Raw genomic sequence first — 15,978 nt, 5'->3', positions numbered from 1 at the left:
AAAAAAAAAAAACAGTATAGTATTTAGTATATAGTCACGATGATCACGTTACTACCGGCAATCGTACACTCTCACTTCTCCCATGTCAAAACTCAAAACACCACAAACCACCGCCTCCGTACACCTCCTTCTCCGATGACACCGTCACATCAACCACCACCACCGCCACCGCCTCCCTCCTCACCTGTGTCCACCGCTAGCAAACACATTACCACCTCGAATTCTGCCTCCACATCCTCTCCCACCCCATCGGATGTGTGGAACTACGTCTGGATTCCTTTTCTGATTTCTCTCTGTAAAGAAGTTAGTTCTGCTAAACCTTCTTCCGAGTCAACTAACGTCTTGACTTCTGACTCCGTTTCCAGACTGTCGTCTACGTGTCCTACGACGGATTCCAAGCTGAATTTCCGTCCGATCATCGGAATTCTAAGCCATCCAGGCGATGGTGCCTCCGGTCGACTTAATAATGCCGCCAATGCTTCGTATATTGCTGCCTCTTATGTAAAGTTCGTTGAATCAGCTGGTGCTAGGGTTATTCCACTCATCTATAACGAAGCTCCTGAGATTTTACAAAGCGTAATTTCTTACTCCTTTCTGTAAATGAACCTTCGTTTTTCGAAATCAATAACAAGGACAGTGAAATTTGGGAGTTTATCAAACAATCAATTATATACGTAGTCTGCTTGAACAGATAATTAAATCACTACAATCTTCTTTGTTTCAAGCATTTGAAAATTGGAAATTTAGGTTAAGCTAACTCTGCAATTGGATTACAGAAACTAAATCTCGTCAATGGAGTGCTTTTCACTGGTGGATGGGCTAAGAGTGGCCTCTACGCTGAAGTTGTTGAGGGAATTTTTAAGGTAATTGCAGCTTTGAAAACTAGAAAATCTAGAGGAACAATTGGAGTGAAACACATACAGTTCATAACTTTTTTGATTGATATTCATGTCTTCTGTTACTTAATTTGCAGCAAGTCCTGAAGAAGAATGATGAAGGAGACCATTTTCCATTACTTGCAATTTGCTTAGGTTTTGAACTCTTAACTATGATTGTTAGCAAAGTAAGCCATGTTCAGATATATATATGTGTGCGTTCTTTTCACTGTAACCTATCTTTTGGTGATATTTCCATACACCTTTTTTCCTTCCTTCCTTTCTTAATTTCATTTAATCTTTAGCAATAAAGTTAATCAAATTATCTATTTCCTCTCTTCAATCTTGTTTTTCTTTTCTGGGGTGTAAATGTAATTATTTCTTTCTACTTCCTTGTTACCAGAATAATAAAATCCTTGAACAATTTAGTGCATCAGATCAAGCATCCACGCTTCAATTCATGACAAACATAGAAGGAACAGTGTTTCAAAGGTATTACATACTTTTTGTTCTTAACAAGAAAGCTTTATTACTTACAGTAATAAAGCACATGACTTTTTGCTAATAAATACATTCAAAGTTACTGTTTTTTTTTTTCCTTACAGATTTCCTGCTGATTTGCTTGCAAAGTTGAGTACAGATTGCCTTGTGATGCAAAACCATAAAGTGAGTTCAAATCTTGAATATGCTTATAATTTTTATTAAGTAACAATATTTTAACAAGTATATTAAAATATAATATATTCCATCTTAATCATAGTTCTTTTCTTAATGTAACAGTATGGTATTTCTCCAGAAACATTTCAAGAAAACACAAAATTGTGTAATTTCTTTAAGATCTTGACAACCAGCATTGACCAAGATAACAAGGTGCTTAAAATCCTTTATCGAACTATTTTGCATACTTTTATCTTTGATAAAGATCAAGATTTATAATGTTGAAAATTATTTTGAATAGGTTTATGTATCAACAGTTCAATCACAAAGATATCCAATTACAGCTGTCCAGTGGCACCCAGAGGTATTTACCGATTTACCACAAAACTAGACAAACTTTGTAGGGCTATTTTGATGATGAGGATGAGGACATTTATGTCTTTTGCACAAACAAGAGATGACAGCGAATATCTGTCCCACCTTTTTTGGATGGGACAAAAATTGCAGCTTTTTGTCTTTTTGATATGGGTAAATAGTACAAAACACGTTAAGTTTACACAAAAATTCTAATTTTAGACACTTTTTTTTTGTCTCAAATTTGACACGGTGTTTTTCAGTTTTTTATAATTCTGACCGTTTGATCGGTCAACTAGGTTACCCACAGATGTGGCATGATGATGTGTCACTTTTGATGACGTGGCATGTTGATATGACATGTTGACGTGACAAAATTGAATTTTTTTCCACAAAAAACACTAAGATTTCACTTTTTTCGATTTTGACATTAAGTTTAATTTTTCTTTTTCAATTTTGAAACTATTTTTTTTGTTCGAAATCGAACATCATTTTTTATAATTTTTTTTACTGCCGACCATTTTCCATTTGAAACCGTATAAATATATTTTTTATTACATTTTAAACCATATAAATACATTTTTTTCGTTTAAAAACCACATTTTTAAAGTTGCGTATTTAATATAAAAATGGTTTTTATATAACTAATATATATTTATACATAAAATTATGGTTTGAATGTAAATAAAACCTTGTATTTATACAAAAATATGGTTTTTAAATGAAAAAAGTATTTATACGGTTTAAAATGTATTAAAAAAATATTTATACGGTTTCAAATGAAAAATGGTCAACATTGAACAAGATTGGAAAAAATGATGTTCGATTTGGAACAAAAAAATAGTGTCCAAATTGGAAAAAGTAAAAACTCAGTGTCTTTTGTGGGAAAAAAAATACAATTTTGACATGTCAACATGTCATGTTAGTATGCCACGTCATCAATACTAACACGTCATCATGTTACGTCAGCAGGTCAACCTGACCGGTCAAGTGGTTAGAATTGTAAAATTTGGAAAACACAGTGTCAAATTATAATTTTGGTATAAACTTAATGTTTTTTGTGCTATTTACCCTTTTTGACATTAGTCACAGGCCCAAGTCAAGTAGTTGCCAAACACAGTACAACTTGATCTGTTTTGTCTTGTTTTCAAATACGTCTTATTTTGACATGATATGATGTAGAAAAATGCTTTTGAGTGGGGCTTATCGAAGATTCCACATTCGGATGATGCTGTTCAAGTGACTCAACATGTTGCCAACTTCTTTGTGAGGTTCGATCTACTGTGTTTGACATGCATTGGACTGACGCATGGTCTGAAATCAATAAGACAAAATAAATGCAATTTGTTTATTCACCCAAGAACGTGGGTGCAGAGAAAGACTTTCTCTGGATCTCTGGTTTGTGCAAAAGACATAAATGCCCTCATCAACCTTAGAATGTTTCATATATGTATTTTTTGATTTTGTATTTGCAGTGAAGCTAGAAAATCGTTAAACAGACCGCCTGTAAGAAAAGTGCTGGATAATCTTATTTACAATTACAGTCCCACTTATTGTGGGAAGGCCGGGTAATTTTACATTTTATGGGTTCCTATTTATGTGAAAAAAAGGGAATTAAAAATTAAACAAACGAACATTTACAATTACATCGCTAACTTTTTTTTAATTGGTTTTTTGGGGTTTTGCAGGAAAGGATATGATGAGGTTTACATCTTCACGGAAAACCTTGCACGAATTTAGTTTGTAAATGTTGTATGGTGCAAAGATGGAAACCATTTGTAAATTTCTCAACTTTGTGATTATATTATCTGGTGAAATTTAATGTTTACAAATAGGACATATTTGAATGAACACGAACGGAGGCTTGTTCATGTTCGTTTGGACCTCACAATGGAGAGGGTTTGGAGTGAATCGACATTGATCTTAATCTTTTTAACAAATTTCAAACTCTGATCAAAACTTGCTCTTGGTTTTGAATAATCAAACTCATACCTTCATCCACCGAATCGACATATATATTGTCTGTACCCGTGTATCTGTAATATGTAGGATTTTTGAATAATCAGACATATTTTACTTAATTTTTAACATAACATTTCTTAACTAGAAAAAATGCATCCAAGCTGGTTCTAAAATATTGTTCCAATCGAAATATCTGAAAATGACAGTAAAATATAAGCAGTAGAGAAATTTTGGTGAAAAACACGAGTTGATCATTATTTACATTAAAGTAGATATAAAAACATAAATTATGGTACAAAAATGCTAATAAAAATTAATATAAAAGATACATAAAATGACATTTAACAAATCTTTCAAGCTTAAACTTTATTTGTGAAAAAAATATTAAATAATATAATCAAAATGAAAAGATGTAGACAACCTAAAACTGAACTAAGGAAACTAAATTTTTTGAACTTGAAATAAAAATATAAAAATGGGATGCAAAAATTTAAAAAAATATTTTTTTTTCACATAACTAGACTTTACATTGAGAAAGCTCCAATGAAATCACAAACTTAAACAACAGTCTTAATACCTCTAATATAATCCTAGAACCCGAGGTCAGAAAATGTTCAATAGTGCAGACTAAAAAACCAACTATAAAATTAAATAAACTTTGTATCGTAATTGACATTTTTCAAAAAAAAAAAACATATTTTAGAATTTTATTTCCTTTTATCTTCACCATAAGTCCATAATTACCCAACCCCACCCATTCTTAGAGACCCCGACAAGACAAATCAACTTTCACCAAAACAATTAGCCTACTTGAAGGGCCTGACACCTATGTCTTTAATACTTTGAAAGTATCATATATAACATCATACAAATTCTTCTCATGCTGACTTTTGGTGGAGCTTTGCTTGATTGAAACTTCACTTGGACTTTTGCATTCGACTTTAATTTCTTCAATCATATTATATTGAGTATTTCTTGAGATTTTTCAGATTAAGTGCTTGAAATTTGATTTGGATACTAGATTTGATACTTGGTACTAGTATGAGCTCGGATGTGACAATATTGCTCACTTCATTTTTTTGAATGATTACGCTATAAGACACGCGATTTAGAGTGCCAATAATGGGCCAAGTTCTATGAAGTCAAGACTTATTGAGTGGGGTATATACTTAGAAGTTTCGAGAAATTAGTTCCAAAAATAGTTTTTTTTTCTTACACAGTGTTTCTGTAACTACCCGATTCTCAGGTATCGATTTAAATGAAAATTTATTTGGTTTTAATACCTACTCGACGAGTAGCAGCGGAATGGATCGCGTATTCAGTGGCCTACTCACCGAGTCCATGAAGAACTCGACGAGTAGGAGCTGGCAGATGAAACCCTAAAATCTTGGGGTTCTACACCCTATTTAAAGAAGCATAAGCCTCCTTTGGCCTCTTTGCAGTCCTTTGAGAGCTCAGAAAACCCTAATTCGTGTGGTGCTTCGTTCTTGTGTGTCTTAATCTTAGAAAGGAGGTTTTTGGAAAGGAAGAACTTGGAGGGGAAGAGAATAGGAGCAAGGAAGGCGTGGGAATCATAATCTACCTCAGTTAGCATCATTTGGAGGTATCAAGTCGTCACCTTTATTTCGTTTTCCTTCTAGACCTCTTTTGGTTGAGATTTAGGGTTTTTATGGCTTGGTTGAGATGATAATGTGGGATATGAGCTAGATCTGAAGTTGTAACTTCAGATCTGGACCCTTCTTGGGTTATAGAGTCATAAAGCTCCGAGTTTGGTCATGTATGAAGCCTCTTTGAGTATGAAACCCCATTATGAGCTTGGATTTGACATTAAGAGCCTTTCTAGCTATGCATGCACGTAAAGTTTGCAACTTTACGAGAAAAGCAGGCCTTAGAAGCTTGGATCTATAATTTGGAGCAACTGCATAGCTTAAAAAAGTCTGTATGGGTTAAGGACTGAAGGAACTCGACGATTCGCAAGGTTGACTCGACGAGTCACATGAAGATGAGCCTGGACCCAACGAGTTGGATGAACAACTCGGTGAATCCAATGAAGATTTCCGTAGACCCGACGAGTTGTATGAACAACTCGGTGAGTCGGTTGAGGTTTCCCCAATTTATGTATGCGTGTGTAACCGTCGAGTTGCAAGAAGGAAACTCGACGAGTGGCCTTAGGGCTTCGATTGTAAACCGAAGGAACGGAGTGACTCAGCAAGTAGACAAGTACTTCAAGGAACTCGGCGAGTAGCCGAGGGTACTCGACGAGTTAGGGTCAACATGGACTGTTGACCTTGACTGATGACTTTGACTTTGACCAGGGTTTGATTAGTTGGCTTATGGGGTACCTTGAAAGGTTGGGAACTTATGAGTATGATTATATTATGGTAATAGGTGGTGGAGTTTTTGGCAGTGATCCGAGAGTTGGAGTTCATCCACTGAGTCGACATCTGCAAGGTGAGTTATCCTCACTATATCAATAGGGTCTAAGGCACCAAGGCCGGCCCTTTAGTGGTTATTGTTATGGTATGCTACATGTGGTTATGACCTGTTAGATCGGAATCAGGATATACAATATGTTATGCTCTTATGATCCTTAGGGATTGGTATGTTAGTGACTTGCTAGGTCGGTGCTCTAGTTATGAGAGATTGCTATGATTGATGATCACTGAGATAGATATGTTGATGTTTGCATATGCCAGTATATGTTAGTTATGTGTACATGGTTATTTGCTTGTTGCTTGGGTTGAGGCGGTCCTGCTTTGTGCTGAAGGTCAACACACCCTATGAGTGGTCCGGGGTGACTGTAGGCCCACGTGGCAGTCCAGTTATGCTGAAGGCTCGGGACAGATTCAGATAGACTGTAGACCCTGCAGGGCCGTCCAGTCAGGCCGATGGCCAAGTAAGCATGTTGTTGATTGTCTGTTACTGATATGGTATTATCAGTGTGGTATAGGTATTTTGGGGGTAGCTCACTAAGCCCTCGGGCTTACAGTTTTCAGTTTATTGTTTCAGGTACTTCAGGAGATCATGGCAAGGCGAAGGCGTGACCGTACCGCTCCTCATCCTTATGATCTGGTTATTGGGACACTCTGATGAATAATGATTTGAAAACATTTTGTAAACAAATATTATCTGGTTTTATTTATGATTGGAAAAGTTTAAATTTGGCGTAAAATTTTTGGACGTTACAAGTTGGTATCAGAGCCTTGGTTTGAGTGAACTGGAGGAACACTCGTGTGAACCCAGTCTCAAATCAAGGGAATTTTCGGAACAAAATCTAAAATGGTTTTCAAAATAAAGGATGGAGGATGCAGAGGCTACGATCAGCCGGAGCCTGTAAGTAAACCCCAAAATACCATACAGTTATTTGATATTATGATATGATAGAACAACATGCTAGTGCTTGTAACACCCCGAATTCAGAGGTGCAAGTTCGGGGGTTCCTAGTGTAAATAAGGAAGGTCGACTCGGTGAGTCGATGGATAGACTCGGCGAGTCCGGGGGTTGTGCCCTATATAAAGAACATAACATCCTTTCTTCAACCTCCTTACCACCCTTGAGAGCCTACAAACCCTAGAAATCGAGTGGAACTCCATTGATAGTGAAATTGGAGCTTTGGGAAAGGAAATCTTGAAAAGGGAACTTGAAGACTAAGGGACTACAACAAGGGAGTGGTATAGATCTGAGGTCTACTTCAGTAGGGGCTTTCATTTGAGGTAATAATCTATTGCTTAAGCTCCTTTGAGTCTAGATCCTTTGTTGCTTGAGTTTTGGGGGCATTTCTAGAGTTATTTCGGGTTTGGAGGTTGGATCTGAGGTTGCTACCTCAGATCTGGACTTGAGATGGTCCAGAAGATCATAAAGTTCCTATCTAGGAGCCATTGGTGAAGCCCTTTGTCTTGAACCCTAGCCCTAGAAGTGTTTTGGGCTTATATCTCCTTGCTCTCACGTAAAGTTTGCAACTTTATGTGAGGGTTAGGCTGTAGAGGAATGTATCTATGGATTGGAGTCCCTGCATGGCTTGAAAAGCCTCTGTTTGGAATGAGAACTGAAGAGACTCGGCGAGTCGCATGGGTGCACTCGACGAGTTGTATGAATATGTGCATGGACTCGGCGAGTTGGAAGAACAACTCGACGAGTCTGTTGAAGATCGCCTGGGACTCGGCGAGTCTGGTCGTGGAACACTAACCTTTTCTGGTTAAGTCGTGAATCGGTGAGTCGAGGGACGACTCGGTGAGTTGAGCAGGATGGGACTCGACGATCGTTGGACTCGACGAGTCTTGGGGTGACTCGGCGAGTTGAGTCATGTTTTAAGAGTTTTCAGAGCATAGGGACTCGACGAGTCAGCAGATTGACTTGGCGAGTAGAGTCAGTCAGGAAGTTTGACTTTGACTTTGACTTTGACACGGAGTTGACCAGTTGACTTCTAGGGGTATTTTGGTAATTATTGGTATTTATTGAGTTCAGTTATTTGGTTTTGGCTAGTGGTGGAGATCGTGTCGGTGGTCGGAGCCGCTTGGTCTTATCTTATCAGTCGGCAGTTGCAGGTGAGTTATCCTCACTATATCGATAGGGTCTTAGGCAACAAGGCCGACCCTTTATCGGATGGAAATCCGGGTAGTTGTTATGTTATTGCTTTGCTATATGTTTGCATCCTGGTAGTTAGGATGGTATATGTTAGAGACCTGGTTAAGGTCGGTATCCTGGAATATAGGATGATGCTATGTTAGTGACCGGTTAGGTCGGTATCTTGGTTGGAGTATGCTATGTATATGATCTGCTAGATCGGTTGATTGGTGATTAATTGTTATATGATTATATGTTTATGTGCACATGGTTGGTTGACTAGGGTTAGGTTGAGGCGGGTCCTGCTTTGTGCTGTAGGCCAACATACCCAGGGCGGACCGGATATTCCGAAGGCCCAGCGAGCGGTCCGGATAGGCTGTAGGCCCCACGAGGGCGGACCAGACGTGCCGAGGCTCGGAGAGTGGACCAGGCTGACTGAAGGCCCGGTGCGGGCGGACCAGTCATACTGTAGACTCAGAGAGTGGACCAGGTGGGTTGAAGGCCCGATGCGGGCGGACCAACCACACTGCAGACTCGATGTATATGGCTAGACTCGGAGGGTGGACTAGGTGGACTGAAGGCCCGGTGCGGCGGACCAGTCACACAGTAGACCCGAAGTGCATGGCTGTTCTGTTATGTTATGATATGTTATGTGTATGGTATATGTGGTTGGTATTTTGGGGGTATCTCACTAAGCTTTCGGGCTTACAGTTGTGGTTTAATGTTTCAGGTACTTCAGGAGACCGTGGCAAGGCAAAGGCGTGATCGTACCGCTCCTCATGTTTTATGTGTTTATGATGTGGTTCTGGGAAATACTCTGATAATAAATGAACTGAAAACCTTTTGTAGTGAATTATTGAATATGGGTTGTTTTTGAAAAGTTTAAATTGGTTGAAAATTTTGGATGTTACAGTGCTAGGCTAGGAATCTTCAGGAATCGCATGACAGACTTGCCTGCTTATATGATACTACTAGCCTAGGGTTTCTTGTATATGGAATTGACATCATAACTATAGGTGTTTAGTGTATACATCACGACTGTGTATAATCAAGATCTTATAGTCTGAGAATGTCTGATTTGACCTTAGTGTAGGATTGCATATTCGAAAGTCTATCGGGTCCAGCGTTATGTGTGGCTAGCATACACTAGTGCTGCAGGGTTGGTGAAAGTTTCATGGATATGTGAGTTGTGGGAAGCTGTGAGACCAGTTGCGAGATAGTCGATATTCCCCTAGGAGTGAGGGTTGAGCGCACATATTATGTTGTATTAGGGCGTTGTGGTGATACTTGAGACAAATATGGGTAGGTGTGGGAGGTCGTATGGGCCCGTACTACTGAAAGCACATAACCCATACGCGTAGCAAGGAAGTCACAATCCCTAGGGTTGTGGGAATTGGTCTCCCGATATATGTTGTTTATCTGACGTCTTGGTTATATTTTCAGTATGGTGGTGAAGAGACGTTTTACTACTGGATCCGGATCAGGATTAAGATCAGGATTGGGAGACGGAAGGTCGGAGGTGCCGGTAGCACCTGAGCCTGTGGTATAGATAGGGATAGAGGAGTTGGATGCCAGGATCCGGGAGATTCTACATGACGAGGTTGCTGCAGTGTTCCGAGCACAACTGCCACAGATGTTTGGGTCGATTAAGACCACGATGGTTGAGTACTTTGATGAGCGATATGCAGCTCTAGCAGAGACAGCTACCGCTGCAGCCACATCGGCTGTAACCGAGGCAGGGGTTGGAGGAGGAGCTGGCAGGGTTTCCAGTATCGGGACTTCGATAAAACGAAGCCCTCGACGTTTGATGGTACACAAGATGCGATCAGGGCTATGAGGTGGTTATTTGACGTGGAGGGCTGTTTCTTCACGTGTTCATGTCCTGCTGACTAGAAGGTCAGGTGTGCCCTGAACCTGCTGAGGCTTGGGGCAAAGGAATAGTGGAGATTGACGACAGGGTCGTACACTGATGATCGGCGAGCTGCTGTTATTTAGGAGCAGTTCCAGGATATGTTCCACACCCGCTACGTTCCACGCGTTGAGCGGGAGCGGCTTGCTCAGGAGTTTTTGACATTGGGTCAGGATGGGGAGTCAGTGATGGAGATCACTCGTATGTTCACGGAGAGGGCTATGTTTTGACCGGAGTTTGCTTCAGAGCAGCTCAGATGATTCGTTATCTGAGTATGCTCAAGACTGATATTCGACAGTTTGTTGCTACGCAACGTTGTGAGACTCTCTTGGATATTCAGGAAGCCACGAGGTGGCGTGAGTTGGAGATAGAGCTGTAGTTGAAGGAGCAACGTCAGGTTTCGGAACAGTCTCAGACGACACCTAAGCGGTCCAAGACCGCTGATACTCGGACCGGGGGTCAGCAGAGCCGCACTTGTGGAAAGTGTGGCAGGGGTCATTCTGGGGTTTGTCGAGCAGGAGGTGGTTGCCACAAATGTGGAAAGGAGGGGAACTATGCCAGGGACTGTCGCCAGTCCGCCTCTCCAACAGATATGAGGATTTGTTACCATTGTCATCAGGTTGGTCACTAAAGACCAACTGCCCGCAGCTCGCCGTCAAGCCGACGCAGGGATCCGCACCGACTACTTTGAGGATTAGGGATGGGAGGCCAGTCAAGGTGGAGCCTCTGAAGGATCAGGGGCGCGCCTTCCAGCTCACGGTCGAGGAGGCCAAGGCAACACCGGATGTGGTTGCTGGTATGTTTCTATTTTCTGTTTCATTTATTATATCTGTGTTATGCTTATCGGTGGTACCTATGTTTAGGTACGTTTTTAGTAAACTCTTTTCCTGCTTTGGTTTTATTCGACTCGGAGGCGAGTCGGTCGTTTGTATCTTAGAATTTCAGTAGAGAGTTCAGTGTGTCGGTAGATGAGCTTGAGTGTCCGTTGCGAGTTTTGATCGCCAACGAGCACGGGGTTTCTGCTTCTTCGGTCTACCGAAGATGTGAGCTGGAGATTTTCGGGGTATCCTTCTCGATAGATTTGATTCCTATTCCGATGGGGGAAGTATGTGTGATCGTAGGGATGGATTGGTTCAGCCGGTTTGGCGCCATGATCGACTGTGAGGGACAACGAGTAGTAGATCGAACCCAAAGTGGGGGAGAACTGGTAATGTATGGTGAGGGCACCGGAGTAGGAGCAAGGTTTTGTTCAGCCGCCAGGACTCGGCAGTTCATTCAACACGGGTGTGTTGGTTACCTAGCGTATGTGATAGATACGCGGATTGAGGATCATACTTCCGTTTAAGAGATTCCAGTGGTTAGGGAGTTTGCTGATGTGTTTCCAGAGGAGTTACCTGGAGTGCCTCCGGAGAGGCAGGTAGAGTTCAGGATTGATCTAGTGCCGGGTGCGGCCCCTATCACTAAGGCGCCGTACCGTATGGAACCGCCAGAGATGCAGGAGTTGGCATCTCAGTTACAGGAGCTATTGGGTAAGCAGTTTATTCGCCCGAGTAGTTCACCCTCGGGAGCACCGATCCTCTTCGACAGGAAGAAGGACGGTTCGCACATGATGTGCATTGACTATAGGGAGTTGAACAAGTTAACGGTGAAGAACCGTTATCCACTCCCAAGGATAGATGATCTTTTCGATCAGCTACAAGGTGCATCTTGGTTTTTCAAGATCGATTTGAGATCCGGGTATCACCAGGTCAGGGTGAGGGAGGAAGAGGTGGAGAAGACCGCGTTTCAGACTCGTTTTGGTCATTACGAGTTCGTGGTGATGCCGTTTGGGGTCACCAATGTGCTAATAGTGTTTATGGATCTGATGAATCGGGTCTGCAGACCGATGCTTGATTGGTTAGTCATTGTGTTCATAGATGATATCTTGGTGTATTCCAAGACACGAGAGCAGCACAAGTAGCACCTTAGGGAGCTGCTAGAGGTTCTGCGACGAGAACGACTGTATGCCAAGTTCTCAAAGTGTGAGATTTGGTTACGAGAGGTCCAGTTCCTCAGACATCTCGTTAACCAGGAGGGGATTTTGGTCGACCCGGCCAAAGTCAAGGCGGTTATGCAGTGGGAGATTCCGAAATCTCCCTCAGACATCAGGAGTTTCTTGGGATTAGCAGAGTACTACCGAAGATTCATTCAAGATTTCTCTAAGATTGCAGTACCCCTCACTCGTCTAACGAGGAAAAAGGTGGATTTCCGGTGGGGCCCTGAGTAGCAGAGGGCGTTTGAGACCCTCCGGCGGTGTTTTTATGAGGCGCTAGTGTTGACGCTCCCCGAGGGAGTTGAGGATTTTGTAGTATTTTGTGATGCATCCATCACAGGCTTGGGGGCCATCCTCATGCAGAGGGGACGATTGATAGCCCCTATGCATCGCGGCAGCTGAAGCCGCATGATACGAGATACCCTACGCACGATCTTGAGTTGGGAGAGGTGGTATTCACTCTCAAGATTTGGAGGCATTATCTGTACGGGGTCCGTTGCACTATATACACGGATCACAGGAGTTTGAGACACATCATGGATCAGCCGAACATGAACATGAGGCAGCGCAGGTGGCTGGATGTAGTCAAGGACTATGATTGTGAGATCCTTTACCATCCTGGTAAATCGAATGTGGTTGCAGACGCTTTGAGCCGAAAGTCAGTTGGGTCTTCTACCCCAAAAAGGTGTATGAGGATAGCGGTGGATTCCCCGATTGTGAGCTTGATTAGGGATGCTCAGGTTGAGGGCATGAGACCAGGGAACTGGAAGTTGGAGCGGAATAAGGGCGAGAACGCCCGATTTGTTCAGGATAGTCGCAGATTATTGACCCGACACGGTCGGGTTTGGGTTTCGATGTCCGGAGGGGTCCGGTAGACAGTGATGGAGGAGGTTCATAATTCTCACTTTACCAAGATGTACCACGATCTGAGTTTGCAAAAAGGTCCACTGCCTTTAGTCGAATAACTAGTTAGATAGTTGGTAAAACTAGTAGGTGTAGTATTTCGACACATCAGTAGCATCAAGATAATTAGGGTTGGAAGTGTTATGTTTTGTCTATTATTCAATGAGGAATTGGCATGGTAATGATTCAACATGGGCGGTATGTCGGGGAGTCAGAACAATGTAGATTACAGGTTTCAGAAACGTAGAAGTGGTTTTCTGTAGGGGCTAAGGTTTGTTCTTCTTTGGGTTGAAGGTTTCTGTTTGGGTACGGTTGTCTTGGGAAGCTCATTTTATGCTAAAAAAATTTCGGTTGCATTCCTCGGGTTGTTTAATATGATCCGAGTGTTAGTAAGGAGCGATTTCGAGCACGAAATCTAATTTAAGTGGGGGAGAGTTGTAACACTTAGTTTTGGAATTGCTTCATTATTAGGGGTGCGACCCAATCATCAGTTTTCATGAGGTTTATGGCCTTGGGGAAGAAAGAATTTAGCCCTTTTTGGATGTGGATGTTATGGTTTAAGTGATCCACGTGTTTGATGGTGTTTTTGGAGCCCAAGGGTATAAGCATAATTTGTTAACTCGGTCTTTTATGAATTTTTGGGTTTTGTTCGGGAAGTTTTCAGGCTATGGTGAGTTGTTAGAAGCGTAGGGTGCTTGGTGCATTTTGGTGTGCTTTTTCTCAAGGCTCAAGGCTCTTTCATTTATCAGCCTCCATTGGCTTCTAGCCTCATTTCAGAAACCCTAACCTCTCATTGAGTGTTTGAGAGATCTAAATGTGTATTTTAGTGTGCTTTTGCTCATTTTCAAGGAAAGGGTGCTTGGTGCTATCTTGTGGTTCAAAGGAAGACTTATAGATCCAGACTTTTGGCTTCATTTCTAGCTCATTTAAGGTATCAAGTTCATACCTTGGCTTCTTGTTATGTTTTATGGGTTTAGGGTTAGAATTGTGTTTATTTTTGGGTTTTGAATCCTCCTTGTAAGTTTGAGCCACTCCAGGAGCTAAGATTGCTAGATCTTGCCCTTTTTGAGTTTATAAGTTCGTAAAAATGGTATCTTGATCCTTGCTTTTGGTCCATGCATGTTCTAGTTGGATTAGAATGGGTCTTAATGGATTAAGAAGGTATTTAGGTCCCATTAAGTCATGCAAATGCATAAAGGTTCCGACTTTATACACCAAGAGCTTTATTTTAATGCTTTTTTTTGAAGTTTAGGTGCAAAGTGCTTAAGTGGTTAAGCCATAAAGTCGGTTTTGGAGCAAGTTAGTTTACGCCCCGCATAATTGAAGGTACGCCCAACGTACATGGTTGTGGTCGCGATTTGGATTCATCGAGTATGCCCAACGTAGCTGAGTGTACGCCCCACATACAACGCTCAGCTGGGCTTTGGACTTATCGTGTTTTGGTTGCGCATCTTTGGGCCACTTTGTTGCTTTGGGCCTTTTGGGCCAACTGAGATCAACTGTTGGACTAAGGGAATTATTGGGCTTAGGATAAGGCCCATATAGGGGTTGGGCCCAATTTGGAGAATTCGGCCATTATTGGTCCTTTGTGGATCTATTAGTTTTGGACCTTTTTGTTTTATGGATTTGGGCCTCAGTTTTGGTTCAAGTTGGGCTAGGGGTAAAATGGTCATTTTGTCCCAAGTATGGATTATGGGCCATAAATTGGAACCAATTTACTAATTAGTTCAAGTTGGGTCTGCTGTGACTCCGGTGACTGTAGCAGAGTTGCCGGGACTTAACACTCTTGGTATCTCAATGGCACGTATTGACATCGCCCCACAGGGTATTAACCCCCCACATACACACCCTCGGGCCACTGAAATTTTGACTGTTATGGAAGGCCGTATTCTAGTCGGGTTTGTCACATCCAACCCTGAAAACCGACTCATCACAAAACTACTTCAGAAAGGCGATGTTTTCGTGTTCCCAGAAGGTCTAATTCACTTCCAGAAAAACGTGGGAAATGGCTATGCTGTTGCTATTGCTGCTTTGAGTAGTCAAAATCCAGGTGTTATTACCATTGCAAATGCTGTGTTTGGATCAAATCCCGATATCGTAGCAGATATTCTTGCAAAGGCTTTTCAAGTTGACGTCAACGTCGTCTATCAAATTCAATCTAAATTCTAACTTTTATGTGATTGAAAAATGTTGTTTTCAATGATTTATACTCTTCAATCTTGTGATATTTTTTATTTTTATGTTGCTATATTTAAAATTGAATAAAAAATATATATTTTATTGTTTCCGTGATTTAGATGTAAATCTTATTTGGTATTAACAACTTCAAAACTATGATCTAATGTTAACTCCTTGCATTGTGCTAGCAATTGAGTTCCAAATTACGAGACAAAATAAGATTAAATGGTCCCACGTGCTTTAAGAAAGTGAGAAGTTTGGTACTTATTTTTTTTCTTGATGAGTATGGTCCTTATGGTTTCAATAACTTGCCTATCGGTCCATAATCCGTAACCTATGCAAATTGACTTTTGTCTCATTTTAAATAATGTTTTGCTTATTATAATTAAAAAATATAATAACTAAACCCTAACCCCATACCTACTCCCATCCACCTTTCCTTACGCCACCACACCCACCCCACCCATTAGATTCCACTCCATTCTTCTAATCGCAAATGTTACGTGATGAGCAATATAATCATAACTGGTATAATTATAGTGGTT

At 41.2% G+C, this 15,978-nt stretch overlaps 2 protein-coding genes across 5 annotated transcripts; both read left to right on the top strand.

Annotated features, from left to right (window-relative positions):
- Positions 1-5: 5 nt before the first annotated feature.
- Positions 6-3,826, top strand: LOC111898963 (gamma-glutamyl hydrolase 2). 4 transcript variants are annotated; one of them, XR_006186842.2, is made up of 10 exons: positions 6-576; positions 777-863; positions 974-1,090; positions 1,279-1,367; positions 1,481-1,541; positions 1,656-1,745; positions 1,834-1,896; positions 3,069-3,284; positions 3,362-3,454; positions 3,575-3,597. XR_006186842.2 is itself a non-coding variant. In XM_023894846.3 (10 exons), the coding sequence occupies exons 1-10, from the start codon at positions 40-42 to the stop codon at positions 3,624-3,626; spliced, it is 1,278 nt and encodes a 425-aa protein (XP_023750614.1). In that variant the 5' UTR covers positions 10-39; the 3' UTR covers positions 3,627-3,826. The 4 variants fall into 4 exon arrangements, 2 of the variants coding, with proteins under 2 accessions (XP_023750614.1, XP_023750615.1); XM_023894846.3 differs by having other exon boundaries at positions 10-576; positions 3,069-3,157; positions 3,575-3,826; XM_023894847.3 differs by having other exon boundaries at positions 11-576; positions 974-1,063; positions 3,069-3,157; positions 3,575-3,739.
- Positions 3,827-14,393: 10,567 nt separating this feature from the next.
- LOC111898970 (putative germin-like protein 2-3) lies at positions 14,394-15,539 on the top strand. The gene is made up of 3 exons (XM_023894855.2): positions 14,394-14,416; positions 14,508-14,554; positions 14,982-15,539. The coding sequence occupies exons 1-3, from the start codon at positions 14,394-14,396 to the stop codon at positions 15,422-15,424; spliced, it is 513 nt and encodes a 170-aa protein (XP_023750623.1). The 3' UTR covers positions 15,425-15,539.
- The last annotated feature ends 439 nt before the right edge of the window (positions 15,540-15,978 follow it).

This window comes from Lactuca sativa, chromosome 9, assembly GCF_002870075.4.
Source record: "Lactuca sativa cultivar Salinas chromosome 9, Lsat_Salinas_v11, whole genome shotgun sequence".
Classification (NCBI taxonomy): Eukaryota; Viridiplantae; Streptophyta; class Magnoliopsida; order Asterales; family Asteraceae; genus Lactuca; species Lactuca sativa.
This window is presented reverse-complemented; position numbering and strand designations above follow the sequence as displayed.